This window comes from Notechis scutatus, chromosome 2 (genome assembly GCF_049901735.1).
Source record: "Notechis scutatus isolate UNSWTSFEM ecotype Mainland chromosome 2, rNotScu1.2, whole genome shotgun sequence".
In the NCBI taxonomy this organism is placed as follows: domain Eukaryota; kingdom Metazoa; phylum Chordata; class Lepidosauria; order Squamata; family Elapidae; genus Notechis; species Notechis scutatus.
In genome coordinates, this window is record NC_142010.1 from 15,148,679 (window position 1) to 15,169,186 (window position 20,508).

General features: G+C 38.8%; 3 protein-coding genes across 13 annotated transcripts in view; all 3 read left to right on the top strand.

The window, feature by feature from the left end:
* LOC113425366 (uncharacterized) overlaps positions 1-10,221 on the top strand; it is a 137,293-nt gene extending 127,072 nt beyond the window's left edge. For 6 of the 9 annotated variants that reach the window (XM_087953407.1, XM_087953409.1, XM_087953408.1 and 3 more), the window contains one exon: positions 6,364-10,221. In XM_087953407.1, the coding sequence (XP_087809533.1) occupies positions 6,364-8,624 (2,261 nt within the window). In that variant the 3' untranslated portion in view covers positions 8,625-10,221. The remainder of the gene's footprint in view (positions 1-6,363) is intronic. The other 3 variants (XR_015747130.1, XM_087953410.1, XM_087953412.1) reach the window with 3 other exon arrangements.
* The window catches only part of LOC148131822 (uncharacterized), a 56,907-nt gene that overhangs the window by 22,920 nt on the left and 13,479 nt on the right, over positions 1-20,508 (top strand). The window contains exons 1-2 of one of the 3 annotated variants that reach the window (XM_087953480.1): positions 13,157-13,237; positions 13,977-14,106. The exons of 1 other annotated variant lie outside the window; for it this stretch is intronic. In XM_087953480.1, coding sequence (XP_087809606.1) covers positions 14,073-14,106 — 34 coding nt within the window. In that variant the 5' untranslated portion in view covers positions 13,157-13,237; positions 13,977-14,072. Of the gene's footprint in view, positions 1-13,156; positions 13,238-13,565; positions 14,107-20,508 lie in introns of those variants that run through there. One more of the 3 variants, XM_087953481.1, reaches the window with a different exon arrangement.
* Positions 13,179-20,508, top strand: part of LOC113427813 (uncharacterized) — a 142,110-nt gene continuing 134,780 nt past the window's right edge. The window contains exon 1 of the mRNA XM_087953507.1: positions 13,179-13,237. The gene's annotated coding sequence lies outside the window, so the exon portion shown is untranslated. The remainder of the gene's footprint in view (positions 13,238-20,508) is intronic.

Sequence of the window (20,508 nt, forward strand, 5' to 3'; positions counted from 1 at the left end):
CCTGGCCCTCCATTCAGACTTGGCATCCTCAGTTTTCCTGCCTGAACAGAGGGTTGGACTAGAAGACCTCCAAAGTCCCTTTCAATTCTGTTATTCAATTATTCTTAAGTTAAATAGCTAAGACCCTCATTGGGACCCTCTCTCTTTTGCTCCCTCTGGTCTAATGGGTTAATAAGATTTTTAGAAACCTGTAGTTGAAAATTCTGCATCTCCTTACACTGAGGACCCAATTTCATTTGGAATTTAATCCCAAACTGATTGCCCTTTTAGCATTTCTCTTGATACTTCTCCAAAATGCACCCCCAAGAAGCCACATCTCCCCCCACACACACACACACCCCAGAGGTTGGATTGGATATCTCTCTCCCTCCCTCTCTGCTTTAGGCTTAGAAAGTCTGCCAGTGCTGCTCCTCATTTGGCAATGCTTAAGGAGAATTAGGGGCTAGAGACAGTTGACATTCTCATCTCTGCTACAGGTGAGGCTGTCAGAAAGACTTTTTGGCAGGCACACAATGCCTGCTCCTCAGCCTCTCAGCACTAATGAGAGATGCGGCTCTACTGGCCAGGGTAGGCAAAATCTCTCATTTTGTACAAACCATCTGCTGCTGGCAGATACACACTTATGGGTGGCATGGGCGGGTCCATTAAGGGCACGGAAGTTCACTTCCAGTTCTTCCGAATAGGTGCGAACCGGTTGAATACCACCTCTGATCTCCTCGAAGGGGAAAAAAAAATATCTGGCCTTCTGGTACTCCAAGGAAGGAAAGAGTCAGTGTTTCTTTGTTTAGATGCTTTTGGGCCATTTCTCATCAGTATTTTTCCATTTCTATTTGAACTTATCTGTGGAGGCTGAGAAGAATGAAGTGTGCTTTTAATTGTAGTCTGGAGGTCATGTGAGAAGAATGTATTATTATTTTTCCTGTGAAACCTCCCTAAATTGTATGAGAAGACAACTTTCACATTCAGGCCATGGAAGAGCATTCTCCCAATCCAATTCAAGAACAAAGTCATCATGAAATGTGACTCAAAGAATCCTAGGGTACAGGTGATCCCTGAGTTATGACAGTTCACTAAGCCAGTGGTTGCCAAACAGTGGGCCATGGCCCACTGGTGGTCTGTGAAAAAATCTTGGTGGTCCACAGAGAAATGTCCCCCCCAAAGCCCCCCCAAAGCAATTAATCCAGGCTGCATGGTAATACAAGGCTATGCTGCCCACATAGCCTACCCATCCACTGGTCCCCACCCTTCGGCTGAACGCAAACCTGCAAAAAGCAGCGCAGCTCTCGCCAGCCAGGACGAGATAATGGTGCTGTTGCAGCAAGAGGCGGCTGGCGGCACAGGCAGGCTGAAGCATTGATGGTGATGACCAGAAGGTTCAGGAGCACCGTGTTACTTGCATTTGCACAGCACTCCCATATCTTCCAGCTTGCCTCTCCTGGCCTGGGCTCTTCCTTGATAGTTGCGGGCTGTAGGAATGGCTCAGGGCAGGAAAAGTACCTGCTGGTGGTGGTAGAAGGGGGCAGAGTACGCTCACCATCCAGTTCAGAGGTCTTTTTAATCCCAGCAGTATTAAATCCTCCCTCTTTCCCCTGAAAGGATGAGAGAATCCCTCCTTTCCCTTCGCTCTGCCCCACAGTTATAATTAATTAATTTATGATTTTGTTATATTTAAATAAGCATTTTTATTATATATATAAACTTTCAAATATTAAATTTATATTTAATATAAAAATAAAATTTTATGTTAAATATTTTTAAAAATATTTAAAAAAAAATTAAATATATTTTTAAAAAAATTCGTATTAGTGGTCCTCGGGATTTAAAAGTATGAGTTTGGTAGTCTCTGAGGTTCAAAAGTTTGGTGACCCCTGCACTAGGGGTATCAAGTTACGACCTAGCCCAAGTACTTAAGACTCAGTTCTGAAATTACAAATGCTGCAGCACCACAGCTGTCATTTACACTTACAAACAACAATCACCCTACCTATAACCCCACCCCACTCCGCTTGGATTTACATTGCGACGATGTAGCGATTCTTTTGCCTGCTTTGGTGCATTTGCAGAAAGAAGAGGCCTAATGTAGTGAGAGATTGGCGAGATCAGTAGTGGAAATATCACACTAAAGATCTCACGTGATCTCGCACTACAGTACTTTAGGCCTCCGTTCTCTGCTAACCAAGGCCTACATAATGCCCAGGGCAAAATCCTTTGCAAACAGAGGGAAGGCCTCTTCGTTTTCAAAGACTTTTGTCCTGGATCTCGTGCAGTCCTCAGTTCTTAAAAGAACAGAGGCCTAAAGTACTGCAATGCAAGATAATATGAAATTAGTAGCCTGAGATTTTGCACTATTGGTCTCGTGTTATCTCACACTAAAGTAGTTTAGGCTTCCATTCTGTGCGAACAGATGCCTGTACCAGATCTGGCCAAAAAGCCCTTGCAAGCCAATGAGATGAAATAGCCATTCTTGAAGCCTCCCATACTTTCCAGTCTAAGCACAAATAGTGTTTACAAGCCAATGGGAGGCTTCAAGCAAAGGACTTCACTCCAAAGTCTCATCGCTGGGATCAAGGAACGTACTGAGTGGGAGTCTTGCCTGCCAGTCATGCAGCGCTGGTCCAAGGTGCATCGAGGTAGAAGGAACTTAAAAATTGTTTCAGTTCTCACTGGTTTCTACTGAAATTAACCCACCCAAATAAATCAATCAATAAAACAAAATAAATAAAGCTTAGGACAGTGCTGGCTCTTCCTTTGTATCGGAGATGAGCACCACCCCTTAGAGCCGGAAACAAGTAGCATGTATGTGCGAAGGGAACCTTTACCTTTAATAAAGTTTTCTCCTAATTCTTTCTTGGATGTTTCCCGTAATTATTCCTTAACTCAAAACAGACATTGTGAGATTTGCATATATAGAGATAATTGTAAAGAAAGAGATGTTTTCTAGATATTTTCAAAGCTTTCATGAATAATTTAGAAATCATCGACTTCCGGTTTGAGCTTCTTCGGCGATGGACAGAATCTGCGACTGTGCATGGATTCAATCCGTGCTCGCCGCCAGAGCACCCCGAGCCGGCTGGATTCGGGGCTAAGCCATCCCGTAGAGGTGGTGAAGAGGGGGGAAACCGCCAGCAGGGCCGAGGAGAGCCGCATCTCTCCTCCTCAGCTGGCCATTACTCCCTTTCCCAAAGGCGGTTGCAGCAGTGGTCAGAAATGGCCACCTCAAAGAAGAACTCGACTGGAAAAGAATGTGCAGGAGGAAGATAAGAATAGAAAGTTTTGGTTGATCGGGTTGAACTGAAAAAGCAACAACGTAAGGTACCCTGGAATTGGAACTATAAAAAATAAAATTGTTCCCAAAGAAGACTTTGAAGCAGCGAAGGAGAGAGGGAAGGGAAAGGATTTGGCTTTTTTTCCCCTTCCCTTCCTTATACTGACAGCTAAGAGATTTAAGTAAGAAATTGACAAAAATCCATTTTGACATCAATAGGCATTTAAGCTGAAAATAAAATGTCAAAGGGATAATAAAGACTTTTGGATACTCAAAAACCTTTAAAAGCAGGAAAGGAGAGAAAAGGAAAGAATAAAAGGGTGGGATCTGGAAAAATGGAGGAGACTGCCTGGAACTAAAAGGAACTTATAGTGAAACCTTAACAAGATTCCTAAAACATACATTCTAACTGAAATTTTATAACAAAATAATAGAACCCCAGGAAGAGAAAGTGGAAAAAAGAAGCAAGAAGAAACAGCTTTTGATCATTTGCATTACTTGGTGATTTTTGGATTGTTGGCTATAGGATTTAAATGACTTAAATAAATCGGGTGGTTGTTTAAAAGTATTTAAAATGGCATCACTTTTAGAAGAACTGAAAATGGAACTTAAAAAACAAAGAAGATGCACAAGAAGGAAGAGGTTCTTTTGGCTTCGTATTTCAATTTTTAGAAATGGAGATCTGGAACTATGAGAAACAACAACGAACGCTTGTAGAACAAGGTCAGGACAAAGAATCGGGACAAAAGATGATGTAAAGCTGTTCAATACCCCAGACAATACTGCTACCCTTCAAAAAGATCTTGACTATGTAACAGAATGGTCAAACAAATGGCAACTTCAAATCTCAACAAATAAATGCTCTGTCTTACATATTGGCAAAAAAAAAACAAAAAACAGAAAATAAAATACAAGCTGAATAGTCAAGACCTTGTTGATGATCCAAGCTCTGTAAAGGACCTTGGAATACTCATCTCTAATGATCTAAGTGCTAGAGCCCACTGTAACTACATAGCCAAAAAGGCATTCAGAGTTATTAACCTAATCCTATGTAGCTTTTTCTCTGGCAATATACTACTTACTAACTAGAGCATACAAAACATGCTAGACCAATACTTGAATACAGCTCATCAGTCTGGAACCCGCATTACGTATCTGATATTAATACAGTTGAGAAAGTCCAGAAATATTTCACAAGAAGAGTTATCTACTCCTCTACTAGTTGTAGAATATCTTATGCCACCAGACTTGAAATTCTAGACCTAGAAAACCTTGAATTACGCTGTCTTCGGTCTGATCTAAGTATGGTATATAAAATCATACATTGCACTGACTTACCTGTCAATGAATACTTCAGCTTCAACCATAACAACACAAGAGCACACAATAGATACAAACTCAAGGTTAATCGTACCAAACTTGATTGCAGGAAATACGAATTCATCAACAGAGTGGTCAATGTCCGGAATACTCTATCTGACTCTGTGGTTTCTTTCCCAAACCCCAAAAACTTTAACCTTAGACTGTCTACTATTGACCTCACCCCTTTCCTAAGAGGTCTGTAGGGGGCATAAGCGTGATGCATGATGTGCATAAGCGCATCAACGTGCCTACCATCCCCATCCTATTGTTTCTTTTATTTTTCTTATATGTACTCTTTTCATGTATTCATAACTATGTATATACTTATACCTATTATCTTGTGATTGACAAATCAAAATAAATAAATAAGCCCTCTTTAATGATCAAGTTACTTTATGTAAGGGAAAAAAAGGAAAGGGGGGGAAAGAAAGTGAAAAATTTAAGATTTGAAAAAACAGCCAAAAAAAAAAAGAATAGTTTGAAAAATAATTACAATATTAGGAAGCAACACAAGAGAGGATTACAGAAGAAAGAATTAGAAGTAGAGAGACAAGGGAGCAAAAAGGGGAGGGAGAAGAAGAGGAGGAAGAAGAAAAGGAAAAGAAGTTATAAAAGACAGAAACAGGATATAGAGAAACAGGGAAAACGTATAAGGATTGAAAGTATAAGCCTATTTAGAGATAATCGGTAAAAATTTAATTGAAAAGGGGATTCTGCAAAGGTACATAAGATAGTATTGTTATATTAGAAATAGAAATAATTCTAGAAAATATGAAACAATGTATGATTAAAATGATGGATAAAATACTTACGGTAATGCAGTGGAATGTTTGTTAATAAATAAATGAAATAAGGAGAATTAAATGAAATTAGGAAAGGATGGGAACATTTTAATTGTTATGATTTATAAAAATATAAGTGAAGAGAGATATATATAAAAAAAGAATTAATTATGGAAAGTTTATAAGTATTCCCAAGGAAGTACGATATTCAATTGAAAAGAATTGTTAAAGACGTTAAGATTCTAATTAATATTAATGATAGAATTCAATTGGAATGGAATGAGTGTTTTATTTACTATTGTTATTTATATATATGTTTCAATTTCATATTTTCTCATTAAACAAATTTTCCCCTGTACTTACTAATTGGAGTATGACATATATATATATATATATGTGTGTGTGTGTGTGTGTGTGTGTGAGAGAGAGAGAGAGAGAGATACTCCAATTAGTAACTATAGGGGAAAATTTGTTTAATGAGAAAAGATAATATGAAATTGAAACAGGACAGACAGTATAAATATAATGATTAGAAAGACATTGAAACTTAGAAAAAGATATATAATTGAATTTAGGTATGAGAAAATTAAAAATAAAGTTGAGAAAACCAAGGGAGGGGAAAAATTATGGAGAAAATGTTAAAATAGTAATAAGATATGGAATAGAACACAAAGATGAATATGAAATTGAGTTTGTGTCTGTAAGGAGAAGTGATAACCCAGGATCATGATATTCTCAAAAAAAGATGTTTTATTGTATTATGTTTTTTTGAACGCCCAAATAAAATTTATATAAAAAAAAATTAGAAATCATGTCTACATTACACCACTGTAAGCATGCAAACATACATCCTAATGGAATTTCCGAGAAACTCAGAAGGAAATTCACTTGACTGTACAATTTGATCTTTTTTTCTGACCTTATTATTATTTTCATTTCTCTTTTGCTTTAAAGGTAACAATGGACAGGAGGATCAAGATTCCTGTAAACCATTCCAAGTGATGACTGCTAAAGATGGAATGGAGAAGTTTGTAATTCGAGCGGAATTCGAAAGCCATGAGAGAAACCAGTCAAATAATTGGAATCAGGAAATTTCATCTTCCACTGATGCTCCTATGCAAGACTTTCTTGCTGGGCAAGAGAAAATAAGGAAAAAGTATATTGGGAAAAGTGTGAAGCCAATGAAAGCTAAACTACAAGTAAAAGAATACTATTTAAGCCAAAACAAAGCAGAAGATGCTATAAGAAGACACAACAGACAAAATTACGATGAGACATTCATTCCTTTTCTTGGAAATAAGTTCCTTATATCTCAGAAAGTGATTGACACAAAAGAGAAGCCGTATAAATGTTTGGAATGTGGAACATGTTTTAGAACAAGAAGGCAACTTACTTCCCATGAAAGGATTCATACTGGGAAGAAGCTCTACAAATGCAGAGAGCTTGATACCATGTTCAGAAGATGGAGTAATCTTATTTCCCATAAAATGATCCACTCAGGAGAGAAACCATATAAATGCACGGAGTGTGGAAAGTCCTTTGCTTACAACAGTAGACTTACTATCCACAAAAGGTTCCACACAGGCGAGAAGCCATTTAAATGCATGGAATGTGGAAAGACCTTTGCTCAAAAATGTACTCTTATTACCCATAAGGTGATCCACACAGGGGAGAAGCGGTATAAATGCATGGAATGTGGAAAGACCTTTGCTTATAATAGTGGACTTACAATCCACAAAAGGATCCACACAGGGGAGAAGCCATATAAATGCTTGGAGTGTGGAAAGACCTTTGCTCTGAGCAGTAGACTCACTATCCACAAAATGATCCACACAGGAGAGAAGCCGTATAAATGCATGGAGTGTGGGAAGACCTTTGCTCAAAGTGGTCATCTAATTTCCCATAAGATGATCCATACAGGGGAGAAGCCATATAAATGCACTGAGTGTGGAAAGACCTTTGCTCAGAGCAGTGGACTTAGTTACCACACCAAGATCCACACAGGGGAGAAGCCGTATAAATGCATGGAGTGTGGAAAGACCTTTGCTCATAAAAGTGACCTAAGAATACACAAAATGATCCACGCAGGGGAAAAACCATTTAAATGCATGGAGTGTGGAAAGACTTTTGCTCAAAGAAGGAGTTTTATTTCCCATAAGATGATCCACACAGGGGAGAAGCCATATAAATGCATCGAGTGTGGAAAGACCTTTGCTCAAAGTGGTCATCTCATTTCCCATAAGATGATCCACACAGGAGAGAAGCCGTATAAATGCATGGAGTGTGGAAAGACCTTTGCTCAAAAATGTACCCTTATTTCCCATAAGGTGATCCACACAGGGGAAAAGCCATATAAATGCATGGAATGTGGAAAGACCTTTGCTCGAAGAGGTACTCTTATTCGACATAAGATGATCCACACAGGGGAGAAGCCATATAAATGCATGGAATGTGGAAAGACTTTTGCTCGTGGGAGTTGTGTAAAAATACACAAACAGATCCACACAGCAGAGAAGCCATTTAAATGCATGGAATGTGGAAAGACCTTTGCTAAAAGCAATGACCTTAAAATACACAGAAGGATCCACACAGGGGAGAGGCCGTATAAATGCATGGAATGTGGAAAGGCCTTTGCTCAGAGCAGTGGACTTAGGTACCACAACAAGACCCACACAGGAGAGAAACCATATAAATGCATGGAGTGTGGAAAGACCTTTGCTTACAATAGTACACTTACTGTCCACAAACGGCTCCACACAGGGGAGAAACCATTTAAATGTATGGAATGTGGGAAGACTTTTGCTCGAAGAGGTCAACTTATTCTACATATGATGATCCACACAGGGGAGAAGCCTTATAAATGCATGGAGTGTGGAAAGACCTTTGCTCGAAGATATCATCTTATTTCCCATAAGATGAGCCACACAGGGGAGAAGCCGTATAAATGCATGCAGTGTGGAAAGACCTTTGCTCAGAGCGGTGGACTTAGGTATCACAACAAGATTCACACAGGAGAGAAACCATATAAATGCATGCATTGTGGAAAGACATTTGCTCGGAAGTATGGTCTTACTTGCCACAACAAAATCCACACAGGAGAGAGGCCATATAAATGCATGGAATGTGGAAAGAGCTTTGCTCAGAATAGTAATCTTACTTCTCATAAAAGGATACATGCTCGGGAGAAACTATATAGCAGTAGCAATTCCACTTAGACTTATATACCACTCCACAGTGATTTACCACACACTATGAGCAGTTTACAAAGTCAGCCTATGGTCCCCAGCAATCTATCTATCTTTACCCATCTCAGAAGGATGGGAGCTGAATCAACCATGAGCCTGTCAGAATCAAACTCCTGGCTGTGGGCAATTAGCCTGTAGTAGTGCATTCTAACCTCTGAACCACCATGTCTCTATAGATTTTTATGTGTATGCATGTTGTGCCTTTCTGATCCAAATGAGACAAGATTGAATCCAACAAATTGAAATTTAATATGGAGAAAAGTAAGATTTTACACCTGGCCAGGAAAAACCTGAAACTTGGCTCAAAAATAGTAAGTGTGAAAGGGTCCTTGGAGTCTGAATGGATGATCACTTAAGCATGAATCACCTGTGTGCAGCAGCAGCCAAAAAGCTAATATCATCCTTGGTTATTTAAACAGAGGCATAGAATCAAAACCACATGAAGTATTAGTAGCGTTTCATAAAGCCTTAGTAAGACCACACCTGGAATACTGCAACTATTTTGGGTCATCACATTACAAAAAAATGTTGAAACTTTGGAAGAAGTGTAAAGAAGAGAAGCTAAGCTGAAGGCCTGAAGACTAAAACAAGAATGGTTACAGGAACTGGGCATGGCTAGTCTAGTAACGAGAAGGACCAAGGGAGACAGGATAGCAGTCTTCCAATATTTGAGGGGCTGCCACAGAGAGGAGGGAATCAAGCTATTTTCCAAGGCACCTGAATGCCAGAGAGGGAATAATAGATGGAAACTGATCAAGGAGAGATTCAACCTAGAAATAAGGAGAAGTTTTCTGACAGAACAATCAACCAATAGAACAGAAGATTCCTTCAGAAGCTGTGGGAGCTGCTGGCTTTCAAGAAGAGATTGGACTGCCATTTGTTAGAAATGGTGTAGGATCTCCTGCTTGAGCAAGCAGTTGGACTAGATGACCTACAAAGTCCCTTCCAATTCTGTTCATCTAATTTTTCCCCAAACCTCCAGAAGGCAAGATAAACAATGGATGGAAACTAATCCAGAAGAAACCTGGAGCTTTCTTACAGTGAGGACAATTAACCAGTTGAGATAGCGTAGGTGCTTCATCACTGAACATTTTTTAAGAAGTGACTGGACAGTTACATGTCTGAAATGATATAGGATCTCCTGCTTGAGCAAGGGGCTGGACTAGAAGAGTTGCAAGTTCCCTTCCAGCTGTATTCTGATTTTGATTTTGTATCCTCAATCCCTTCTTGTGCTTTTTAGGTAAGTAGGAGGTTTTAAAAGAAAAATGAGTATCAGTGGAGTTTAAGGTTATCATTTGGCTTGAAAGTGATGTGTGGATGCCAATATTTAAGCTGTGGAGATCGCAAGAAACTTTTATTTGATGAGTATATCCACTAGAGCAGAGTTGCGGCCAGAAATGCATTAGTCCTGAATCCCTTACTATTTTCAAATATTCTTAGTTTGCTTATATTATAGAAATCTACATTTCCACCATGCTTCTTCACATTATGTAATGCAAGTAACACGAGAACGGAAACCACAAGCAGAATGGGGTTGTTGTGATGCTGAATTAAAGAATGGAACTCATAGGCTCTTTGTCCTAATTTTGTGGTGATCTTTCCTTGCCTTCCCTCATGTTGCCCATCTCTGGACATAATCATATCAATATCTTTTTTCTAAAAGTGAGATCTCCAGAACTGGACATAGTATTCCAAATGGTGTCTCACTAAAGTGGGTTAAGACCTCCTTGATGTTGATACATCTAGTGATGCATCCCAGAATTTTGTTTGCCTTCACAGCTGCCTGGCCACACAGTTTACTTATTTTGCAGGGTTTTTTTTAGTGCCATGGTAACTTTTTTCACACAGTTGTGTAAAAAAAAAGTGCTGCTTGAACTCATTTACTGAAATGCAAGAGCTGTAGCATTGTGGAAATATGTATAACTTTGTATATCTTCCGAGCATTCTCCACACATGGAGCGTTACAACAAGTAGTTTTATTAAATCAGTAGTAGGAAATGTGGATGCATATTAAGTTCCCATAGCTAGGCAGCCTACTCAATCCTTGATTTACAGTAATTTATTATGCAAACATTGGAAGTTACACAGGCAACGAATGATATTTCTGACTACTTATCACTCCTTCTCTCACTCCTCCCAAATTAGGCATACTCCAGGAAATCAGAGTGAAAATCACTCCAGTGTGCTAACATTGCAAATGATCAATCAAGAAGGAAGATCTTTGGTGATAAATGGGGACCAAAATAACACGAAATTAAGAAGACTATTCAATTTAAATTAGAAAAACTATTTCAGTCCAGGCTCTGGTCCTCTCTGGATGGCGGTGATAACTGGCTTCCTCATCATCATCGGGAAGTTCCATACTCAGAACTTTGGCACTTGAAGTCTTCCTTCACCCGGCACAGGTCCCTAGTGGCCACCTGCTGGGTGTCCAAGGGAATCTGCAGGCTCTCCAGGAGGCCAGCACAGTAGTCATCCACTTCATTTCCCCCTTTTCCCCATTTTGTTGTCTTCCCTGAGTCTTCTTGTTCCTTGGGTAGACCGGGTGAACAACATTGTGTTTCCTGTATTGGAGGCTTATAGTGCGGCTTGGCTCTGGGTAATCGGACGGCTATCATTTATTAGGAAGCATGAATAGAAGAGATGACTCCACCAGACTGTCAATTATCTGGAAGCCTGCACTCACAAACAAAAAAATCTCCACACCACAAGCCAAGCAAACACCTGGGCACAAACAGACCCGATACCTCCAATTTAAACACACCCCAACCAGGCACCCAGATGAAACCTAGCTTCCTAATAAATGATAGCCATCTGTTTACCCAAAGCCAAGCCACACTAAAAGCCTCCAATACAGGAAACAATGTTGCCAGCCAATCAAGACCAAAAAAAGCTGCAAAACAGACAGAAGATATTAGAAACACCAATCAAGCAGAACACAGCAAACTCCAAGACCAATAAACACAGACCAAGACTGCCAACCAAGCAGGATGAAGAAAAAAACATTCTGGCACAGCGTAGGCTAGCACCAAATTTAAAACAAAAACGGCTGTGAAAGCCTGACTCACAGACGAACACAATACAGAAGCCTGATGATGGCAGATGAGATTCTGCCGAAACGTTGCTACAACTTTAAAAGCACAACTACAATGACGTGGGAAAATACCTGAACAAAGCTGAATACCATACATGTAAGTACCTGCGAAAACTTAAGAAAACAAATATATATATAGCAACGTTTCGCCAGAATCTCATCTGCCATCATCAGGCTTCTGTATAGTGTTCATCTGTGGAGATATATGTAAGTATCAGTGATATTACTTGCTAAACATGCTAAACATGCATAAAATTCTCTTTTTCTTCATTGCATTAAAAATTGCTAACAGACTAAAGTGTTTGGATAGCCTGGAGTGGGGGGATATATTTCAGCTCCTGCTTGGTTGGAGCTGTTTAATAATCTAAATAATCCAAGTATGGATTATTAAATTTTCTTTGTCAAACTGGAGAAAAAAAGAAATACTTAAAGAAAAATCAAGGGTTACCTCCATAACCACTTTTCCATCCTTTTAAATTCTTTGTTTTGCTCACTGTAGCTAATCACTTTGTGTATCATTGTCAACTCCAAATCTGGTTGAATATTTTGTTTTCATTTATGGTCTAATGATCTATCCCTTCCTTAAATTCTCCATGGGCCTTAAGCTTCTTAGTCTCATTTGTTGAGGGGAGTTTCAGACTCAATCCTGTAAAAATGATTCCCCCCCCCCATCATAGTTTAGATTTATATTCCTTTTTCACCATCTTCCTTTTCTTTCATCAGAAGAAGCTGGAGGGGTCTCTGCGCATTCTGCTCTCCCCTTTGCTGTGAGATTGAGCAAATAATTTGAGAAAGGCAGCTGCATGTATTGAATTAAAGAAATAAAAAATAAAATCATTTTCCTGATTGTGGCCTTCCTGCGTGTGTCCCATCTGCCTCCCCTTCAGGCAGGAGATCCCAACAACCGAAGGACACAACCTGGGTTTCCAACAGAGGCTCCTGGTCCTCATCTTCTGACTGCCCGGCTGTTTCTGACAGGATTTGGACCCTTTTGAGGCCTCCCATAATCTCTGCGGAGCCTTCAAGACAACCGTTCTTGAGGGAAGCAAGTTTAAATCCTCCAGATGGATTTTTCTCATTCTCCTCAGACGGTTCCTGAACAGGAAAGGGAGGAAGACAGAGAAAGTGCCGCTTCTGGAGATGTCGAAGCCTTTGTCGGGCAGGGAGCCATTGAGAGGGGCCTTTCTCCCTACTCCCAAGCCCATCATGCCCACCCTCTCCCTCCCCTCAGACACGGTCTTCTTTCCCGCCCTTTCTACAATCCTGGCACTTTGCAGCACATCCACCAGGGGGAGCCCTCCGCTAAGGGAAGGGAAGTCCCGGCGCTTCGCCATTGATCCACTTGAGGGCAAACGTTATAGTTTGTTTGGGGGGGGTGGAGGCCGAGACGGAAGTGACGTCACAAATGCTTGCCGCTCTAGGACGTGGCACTTGCTCTGTTTAACCCCTGGGGCTTCGCAGCCGCCAGAGAGGCTGCGGAACACTGGCGGTGAGAGATCCAAACGTCCCCGGGGTTGGGGGGCTGGGCGGTTCCCGGACAAAGGGAGGCGGAGGAGGGAGAGACTCTCTGCGCCCTGCCCACCTCCGTCTTCAACCCCGGATTCCATGCTCTCCAGCCGCCCTCTCCATGCAGGGGGAACAGAGCAAGGCGGGAAGGGCAGGAAGGCGGCCGGGATCCGGGGATCCCTTCCCGTCCCGTGTCCAGGGAAGAGCCCAAGTGGGGGAGGAGATGAGGATCGGCCTTGTGGAGGCGCAGCAGGAGAGGAGAGAAGCCGGGCGAGGAGGAGGCAGGATTCTCACCCGGCTCCCGGATCCTGTCTCCGGAGGGGGAGAGAAGCGGGGCGGCCTCTCCAGCTGCCTCCTTCCTGGCCCTGTTCAGGGGGACTCCCCCTTATTGGGGGTGTCCTGCTAACTGCCTATGCTTTCCCCCTGTTGTCTATTCCATTTGCACAACAGCATGTGAAATTGATTGTCAATCAGTGTTGCTACCTAAGTGGACAGTTTGATTTCACAGAAGTGTGATTGACTTGGAGTTACATTGTGTTGTTTAAGTATTCCCTTTATTTTTTTGAGCAGTGTATATCTCGAGCCTATCTTGTGGAGTGTTGGTATTCCTGTCAATTTGGTCTTGTCTGCAAATTTGATGAGTTCCCCTTGTATCTTGTCTAAATCATTGATGAAGTTGAACAGATCTTGCAAATCTTCCTGTTCTTTTTTTCCGTGTTCAGGGGAGCCCGGTGTCCTTCGAGGAGGTGGCTGTGTATTTCTCGGAGGAGGAATGGTCTCAGCTGGATCCTGACCAAAAAGCGCTGCATTCGGAAGTCATGCTTGAAAACCATAGGAATGTGGTCTCTTTGGGTAAGAGTTTTCTTGTCCCAAATCAGACATTTCAAGAAGACAGATTATAGTTATTATTTATTAAAAAACCACTAATCGGATATCATCTCCTCGAAGAGAAAAGGAAAATATCTGGCCTTCTGGTATTCCAAGGAAGGAAAGAATGAATGTCTCTTTCCTTAGATGCTTTTGGGCCATTTCTTATCAGTATTTTTCCATTTCTATTTGAACTTATCTGTGGAGGCTGAGAAGACCGAGGTTTCTTTTATCTGTCCTCTGGAGGACATGTGAAAGGAATGTGTTGTCATTTATCCTTATTTCTATTTGAACTTATCTGTGGAGGCTGAGAAGGATGGGGTGTGCTTTTAATTGTATTCTGGAAGTCATGTGAGAAGAATGTGTTGTCATTTTCCCCCTTTCACACTCAGGCCATCGAAGAGCATTCTCCCAATCCAATTCAAGAACAAAGTCCTCATGAAGTGTGAGGCATAGCATCTTCTGGTACAGGTGATCCCCGAGTTTTGATAGTTCACTAAGCGACCATATCAAGTTACGACCTAGCCCTCTCCAAAGTACCTAAGACTCAGTCCTGAAATTAAAAATGCTGCAGCATCACGGCTGTCATTCACACTTACAAATGACAGCAGAGGGGCTGCAACAAAATCGCCCTATCTATAACCCGACCTCATTCTGCCATGACTGACGTTGGAACGATGTAGTGAGCCATCAGTTATTTTTTTTTTTAATAAATATTTTATTCAGTTTTCAAAATTTAAGAACATAAAACTTTATACATCATTGTATCAACATCAAGAAATCTATTACATTTCCTTATCATCTTTCTATATATATATATATATATATATACTTGGTTATTCCATTACCATTGCATATTTCTTTCATTATTTAGTTTCAAATTAATATATAAATAAATATAGATAAATATAGATATAGGTATAAGTATTTACGTAGTTTCTTATTCTTTACTTAATTGCCATTTTGATTTCTTTTTATTCTTAAACCATACCAGGTGTCCCAGACACTATAATATGTCAAATCTTCTTTATCTCTTAATTTCATTGTTAGCCTGTCCCATCTCTGCACAATCTTTTTTTTTTTTTTTATAACAACACCCTCTGGTGGTACATCTTCCTGCTTCCAAAATTGTGCATAAGAAATTCTAGCGGCTGTTAAAATATGTAACATAATATTGTCTTTTTTTATTATATTTTTCTGTTATTATGCCTAATAGAAATAGTTCTGGTTTGGGTTCAATTTTCTGTTTTATTACTTCTTCTAGCCACAATCGAATTATGTTCCAATACTTCTTGACCTCTGGGCAGGTCAACCACATATGAAAATAAGTACCTTTTTCCTTCTTACACTCTCAGCAATTTGGGCTTAGGTTAAACATTTCTGCTAATCTAGCAGGGGGTAGGTGCCACCTTTAAAACATTTTGTATAGGTTTTCCCTGTACGTTGTAGACATAGTTAATTTGTAATTTAGTCCCTACATTTTTTCCCAATGTTCCAAATCTATATTGTGGCTAACATTTTTCGCCCATACCACCATTGTCTCCTTTACCACCTCCTCTTCCATCTTAAAATCCAATAGAAAATTATATATTTTGGAAATCATTCCCACCCAGCCACCCCCAGTTCCTTGTGTAATTGCATCTAATTGGTGTTTTCCCACTTAAAATCCATATTATTCTTTGTTTAATTTTCCTCACCTGAACTTGTATGTATGGCTACCAGTCTATTTCTATATTTTGTTGCTGTAGTTTTTGTATTGTTTTCAGCCTTCCTTGGTCATCTAATAAGTCTTTATAGTTCCTCATTTTAGCCAGATCCATTACGTTGGGATAAATTTGTGCTTCCATGGTTGACAGTCAGCTTGGTATTTTATCATAGTAATTCTTTTTAATTTTATTCCATATCCGAATTCTTGAGTCTCTGATCAGGTGTCTCTGGAAGTATGAATGTTGCTTGCTTTTCCCATCCCATAAAAAGCTATGCCACCCTTTTTGCAAGTCGTGGCCTTCTATCAGCAGTATTCTTTTGTTTTCCAAATTAATCCAATCCTTAATCCATACCATAGCTGCTGTCTGGTAATACATTTCCCAGTAAGGGAGTCTAAAGCCACCCCTTTTTCTTTTGTCCTGCAGTAATTTCATTTTTATCCTAGCTTTTTTTTTCACCCAAATTGATTTAATGACTGTTTTATCTAATTCTCCCCCCCAAAAATTGTCCAATTTCACCGGTACAGTTTGAAAGAGACAGTATTTTTGGTAGTGTGTGTTAAGCCTGGATTCCCCAACGAGTGTTAAGGAAAACAAACTAAACAGAACGTGCAGCGTTCCTAGGAAGACAGGTAAATGTGTGAGATAAGTTTTCTAGTTAACACGCAGTAAAAATACAGATACGCTTGTGCTATCAAAAATATTGTTTATTCCATTTAAGAATTATAGCATAGTCAAATAAATGGTCCATTAGTCATATATCAATTTTCAGTCAAGTCTTGTCGGGGATATTCTATTTGCAAAGTCCGTGTTGAATAGCCAATGTCAGTTCACTTACAATAAATCTGTCCAATCTTTATTTTCTCTCCATTGAGAAAATAAACACTCCTTCGGCAAGAAAAGAACGCAGTCATCAATCCATTCAGTAATTAGGGATCAGTAGGCCAGAGAGAGCGAGCTGCAATGGCCTCGCTTCTTATATAGTGCTTTTACAACCACGCCCTTAATTACATTCTTGCTGTTAAAGTTACACACACTTTAACTAACAAACCATGATACCATATTTATTATTTTTACCCAAATCAGTTAGGGTAAACAATGTTATCCCTAACATTCTCCCCTTTTGGGTAATAATAATAATATTACAATAATATAACCATTTACACCTTTAAATCATAATTGTCACAACTCTCTTTAAATTTTACAACACCTTGTACTTTTGTAAACTGGTCTGCAATATTTTCTTCCGTCATGCAGTACTCAAGTTTAATTAGACCATTTTTCACAGATTCTCTAACATTTAAGTATCTTAAATCAGTATGCTTTGATCTAGTTTTTACAGCAATATTAGTAGCTAATTGTATAGCTGCTTGGTTGTCCTCATACACAATAATAGATTCTTTAACAGTTATACCCATGTCTAATAATAACTGTTTGTACAGAATTAAGTCAGTGCATAGTAATGACAGACATGAAAATTCTGCTTCCATCGTTGACAAGCTAATATGCTGTTGTCTGATTGACCTCCACCCTATTAAAGTCTTACCAAATAATATAACCATCCCAGATGTTGATTTTCTAGTATTTATGTCAGTTGCAAAACTTGCATCTGCATAGGCACTAAGAATCAAATCACCTTTTGGCTCTAGATACAATGCATGATGCATTGTTCCTTTAAGATATCTTAAAATTCTCTTTAATGCTTGCCAATGACATTGATGTGGATCATTATTAAATCGTGCCAGCTGATTAATACTATAAGCTATATCTGGCCTTGACCAATTGCTTATATATGATAAGCTACCAATCAAAGATTGATATATGGTCTTATCAAATTTGGGACTTTGAGCATCATTTTTGCAAATTTCCTGACTCATTGGAGTCTTTGCAGGCTTACAAAGTTCCATTTTATACAATTTAATTAATTGGCAAATTTTATCCTCTTGAGATATCTTAAATCCTTTTGTGGTTTTATTAATTGTCAATCCTAGATACTTTTTAATTTCACCTAAATGCTTTAATTTTATCCTTTTGGCTAATAATGAAATAATCTCAGTAGCTTCATTATTGGTCTTAGTAATCAAAGCAATATCATCTGTAAATAATAACAATAATGACACCGTTCCATTATTTTCTCTTTTAAACATACATGGATCTGCTAAACCAGATTTAAACCCTATATTGTTTAATTCTTTCACAATATATTGGTTCCATTCATAGCCAGATTGTTTCAATCCATATACACTCTTCTTGAGTTTCCAACAATCATTGCTATTTACTTTATTATCATTTATACCAACTGGTTTTTTCAAATATATTGTATGTTGCAATGGTGCATGTAGATAGGCAGTTTCTACGTCTAAATGGTTAACGATATAATTCTTCTTAGCTGCCCATACTAAAGCGGCTCTTAAAGTTGTAGCCTTAAGATTTTGTGCAAATACTTCATCATAATCAAATACATTTTGGTTAAATCCTTGTGCTACTAATCTAGCCTTATAAGTTACTTGCCCATTATTTCCAGTCTTTACTTTAAATATCCATTTGCACCCAATGGATTTTTCTCCTGGAGGTAATTTGGTTTCTTCATAAACCTTCATTTCCTTTAATGAATTTAACTCTTTTTCCATTGCTTTTTGCCAATTCTCCTGTTCCTTAGCAGGATACATCTTAAGTTCATCTATGCTAGTTGGAACTTTATTTACTTGGCAAACAATACTTGCCTGATACCTTTCAGGTGGTTTAGTTATACGCGTTGTGCGTCTAGGTATAACAGGACTTACAGGTGGACTTTCCTTTATTTCCTGTTCTTGACTATCTATCTCTTCTTGATCAATTATTTCCTCTTGATCTGATTCTATTTGCTCTTCATGGACTTCTTCTTTAATTGGACTTTTCTTATAACTAGTCTTTTCCTTCTGCCTCTTTTAGTGTTTTATAATAACATCATTATCTGAATCCTGCTCTAATCTATTCCATCCTATATGTTCTAGGAATTGTGCACTAGCACTACAGTATACTCTAGATGTACCTGGTTCCCAGAATCTATAAGATCTATGGTTTGCTTGATATCCAACAAAAATTAATCTTTTAGCTCTATGTTGTCCTTTGTGCCTGAGTTGTGTAGGGATATGCACCCATGCTGGTGCACCAAATGTGTGAATATAACTCAAATCAGGTTTCCTACCACGCCACAGAGTGAATGGTAATTCACCTGTTGTTGAATTAACAACATTGTTTAATATGTGATTACCACACATTATAGCTTCTCCCCACAAATTGTCAGGTAATCCAGAATCAGATAACATTGTTCTTCCCATTGATTGCAGTGTTTGGCCTCGTCTCTCTATAAATGCATTATGTTGAGGCCTATATGGTGCAGACTTTTTATGTTGAATACCTGCCATTCTAAGTCTACTCTGGAATTTATTATTTGTAAATTCCGCACCATTATCTGTTATAAGAGTTACTAATTTCCTTTTAGTTTTCCTCTCTGCAAATTTTAACCAATTAAAGAAATTTGTATACGTTTCAATTTTTCTCTTCATTAGAAAACAGAAACCATACCTAGAATAGTGGTCCATTATGCTTAATATGTATCTAGCACCACCTACACTTGGCTTTTTAGCACCTATTATATCGGCAAATACTACCTCTAAAGGCTCTTTGGTAGTAAATCCATCAACTCTATTTGCCGGTATAACTTTGCTTTTGTTTTGATTACAAGCAGAACATTGCAAATACTTATTGCAAGGTTTCAAACTTATTCCTTTAGATAGTTGAACAGTTCTCTTAATCATTTTAAAATTTAAATGACCTAACCTTCAGTGTAACAAGTGAATACATTCATTATGAGGTTTCTTATTTTCATAAACCGTGTTAGCCACTTCTAAACCATTATCATTTAACACATATAAGTCACCTCTTAACGTTGCAGTAATTTTCTTACCTTCTTTTTCAATTAAACAAGTATCTCCCCTAAAGGTAATTATGTATCCTAATCTAACCAACATTCTAACTGAAAGCAAATTAAATTTAAGTTGAGGTACATATAACATTTTTATGTTCTCATTTATACTAGAACAATGAGCTATACCTTGACCTTTTGCCTTCATTTTCCATCCGTTTGCTAATGAGATATGTTGTGAACTCATGGACATTTTTACAATTTTTTTGTTATCATTTGTAATACAGTGGGACGCACCACTGTCAACCACCCATAAATTATTCTTTACAACTCCATTACTATACATTGCTAACTCATAATTCTTATTTCTTCTTTGATGGCTTACAGCATTCTGGCTTGCATTCTGGAGCTTTGGCTTCTTACAAAATCTTGCAAATGTCCTTCCCCCACAATTAAAACACTTTTTAATTGTGTATGCAGTAGGAGATTCATTATTTTCCTTTTGAGGTTGCTCCTCCTTAACTGATCTCTTTCAAGCCTTCTTCTGGCCTCTTCAATCAATCTGCCAGTGATATCAGTTAAAGTTAGGCTTTCTTTAGGCAATATTTCAAGGGAAGTTACGTAGTCATCAAAACTTTCGTCTAATGAAGATAGAATTATGTAGACCTGGTGTAGTTCAGAGAAAATTAACTCCTTCTCATGAAGTTCTTGAAAAATGCTTTTCATAGTATTCAAATGACTCAGCATATCACCATTCTTTTGGAGATACGTGCG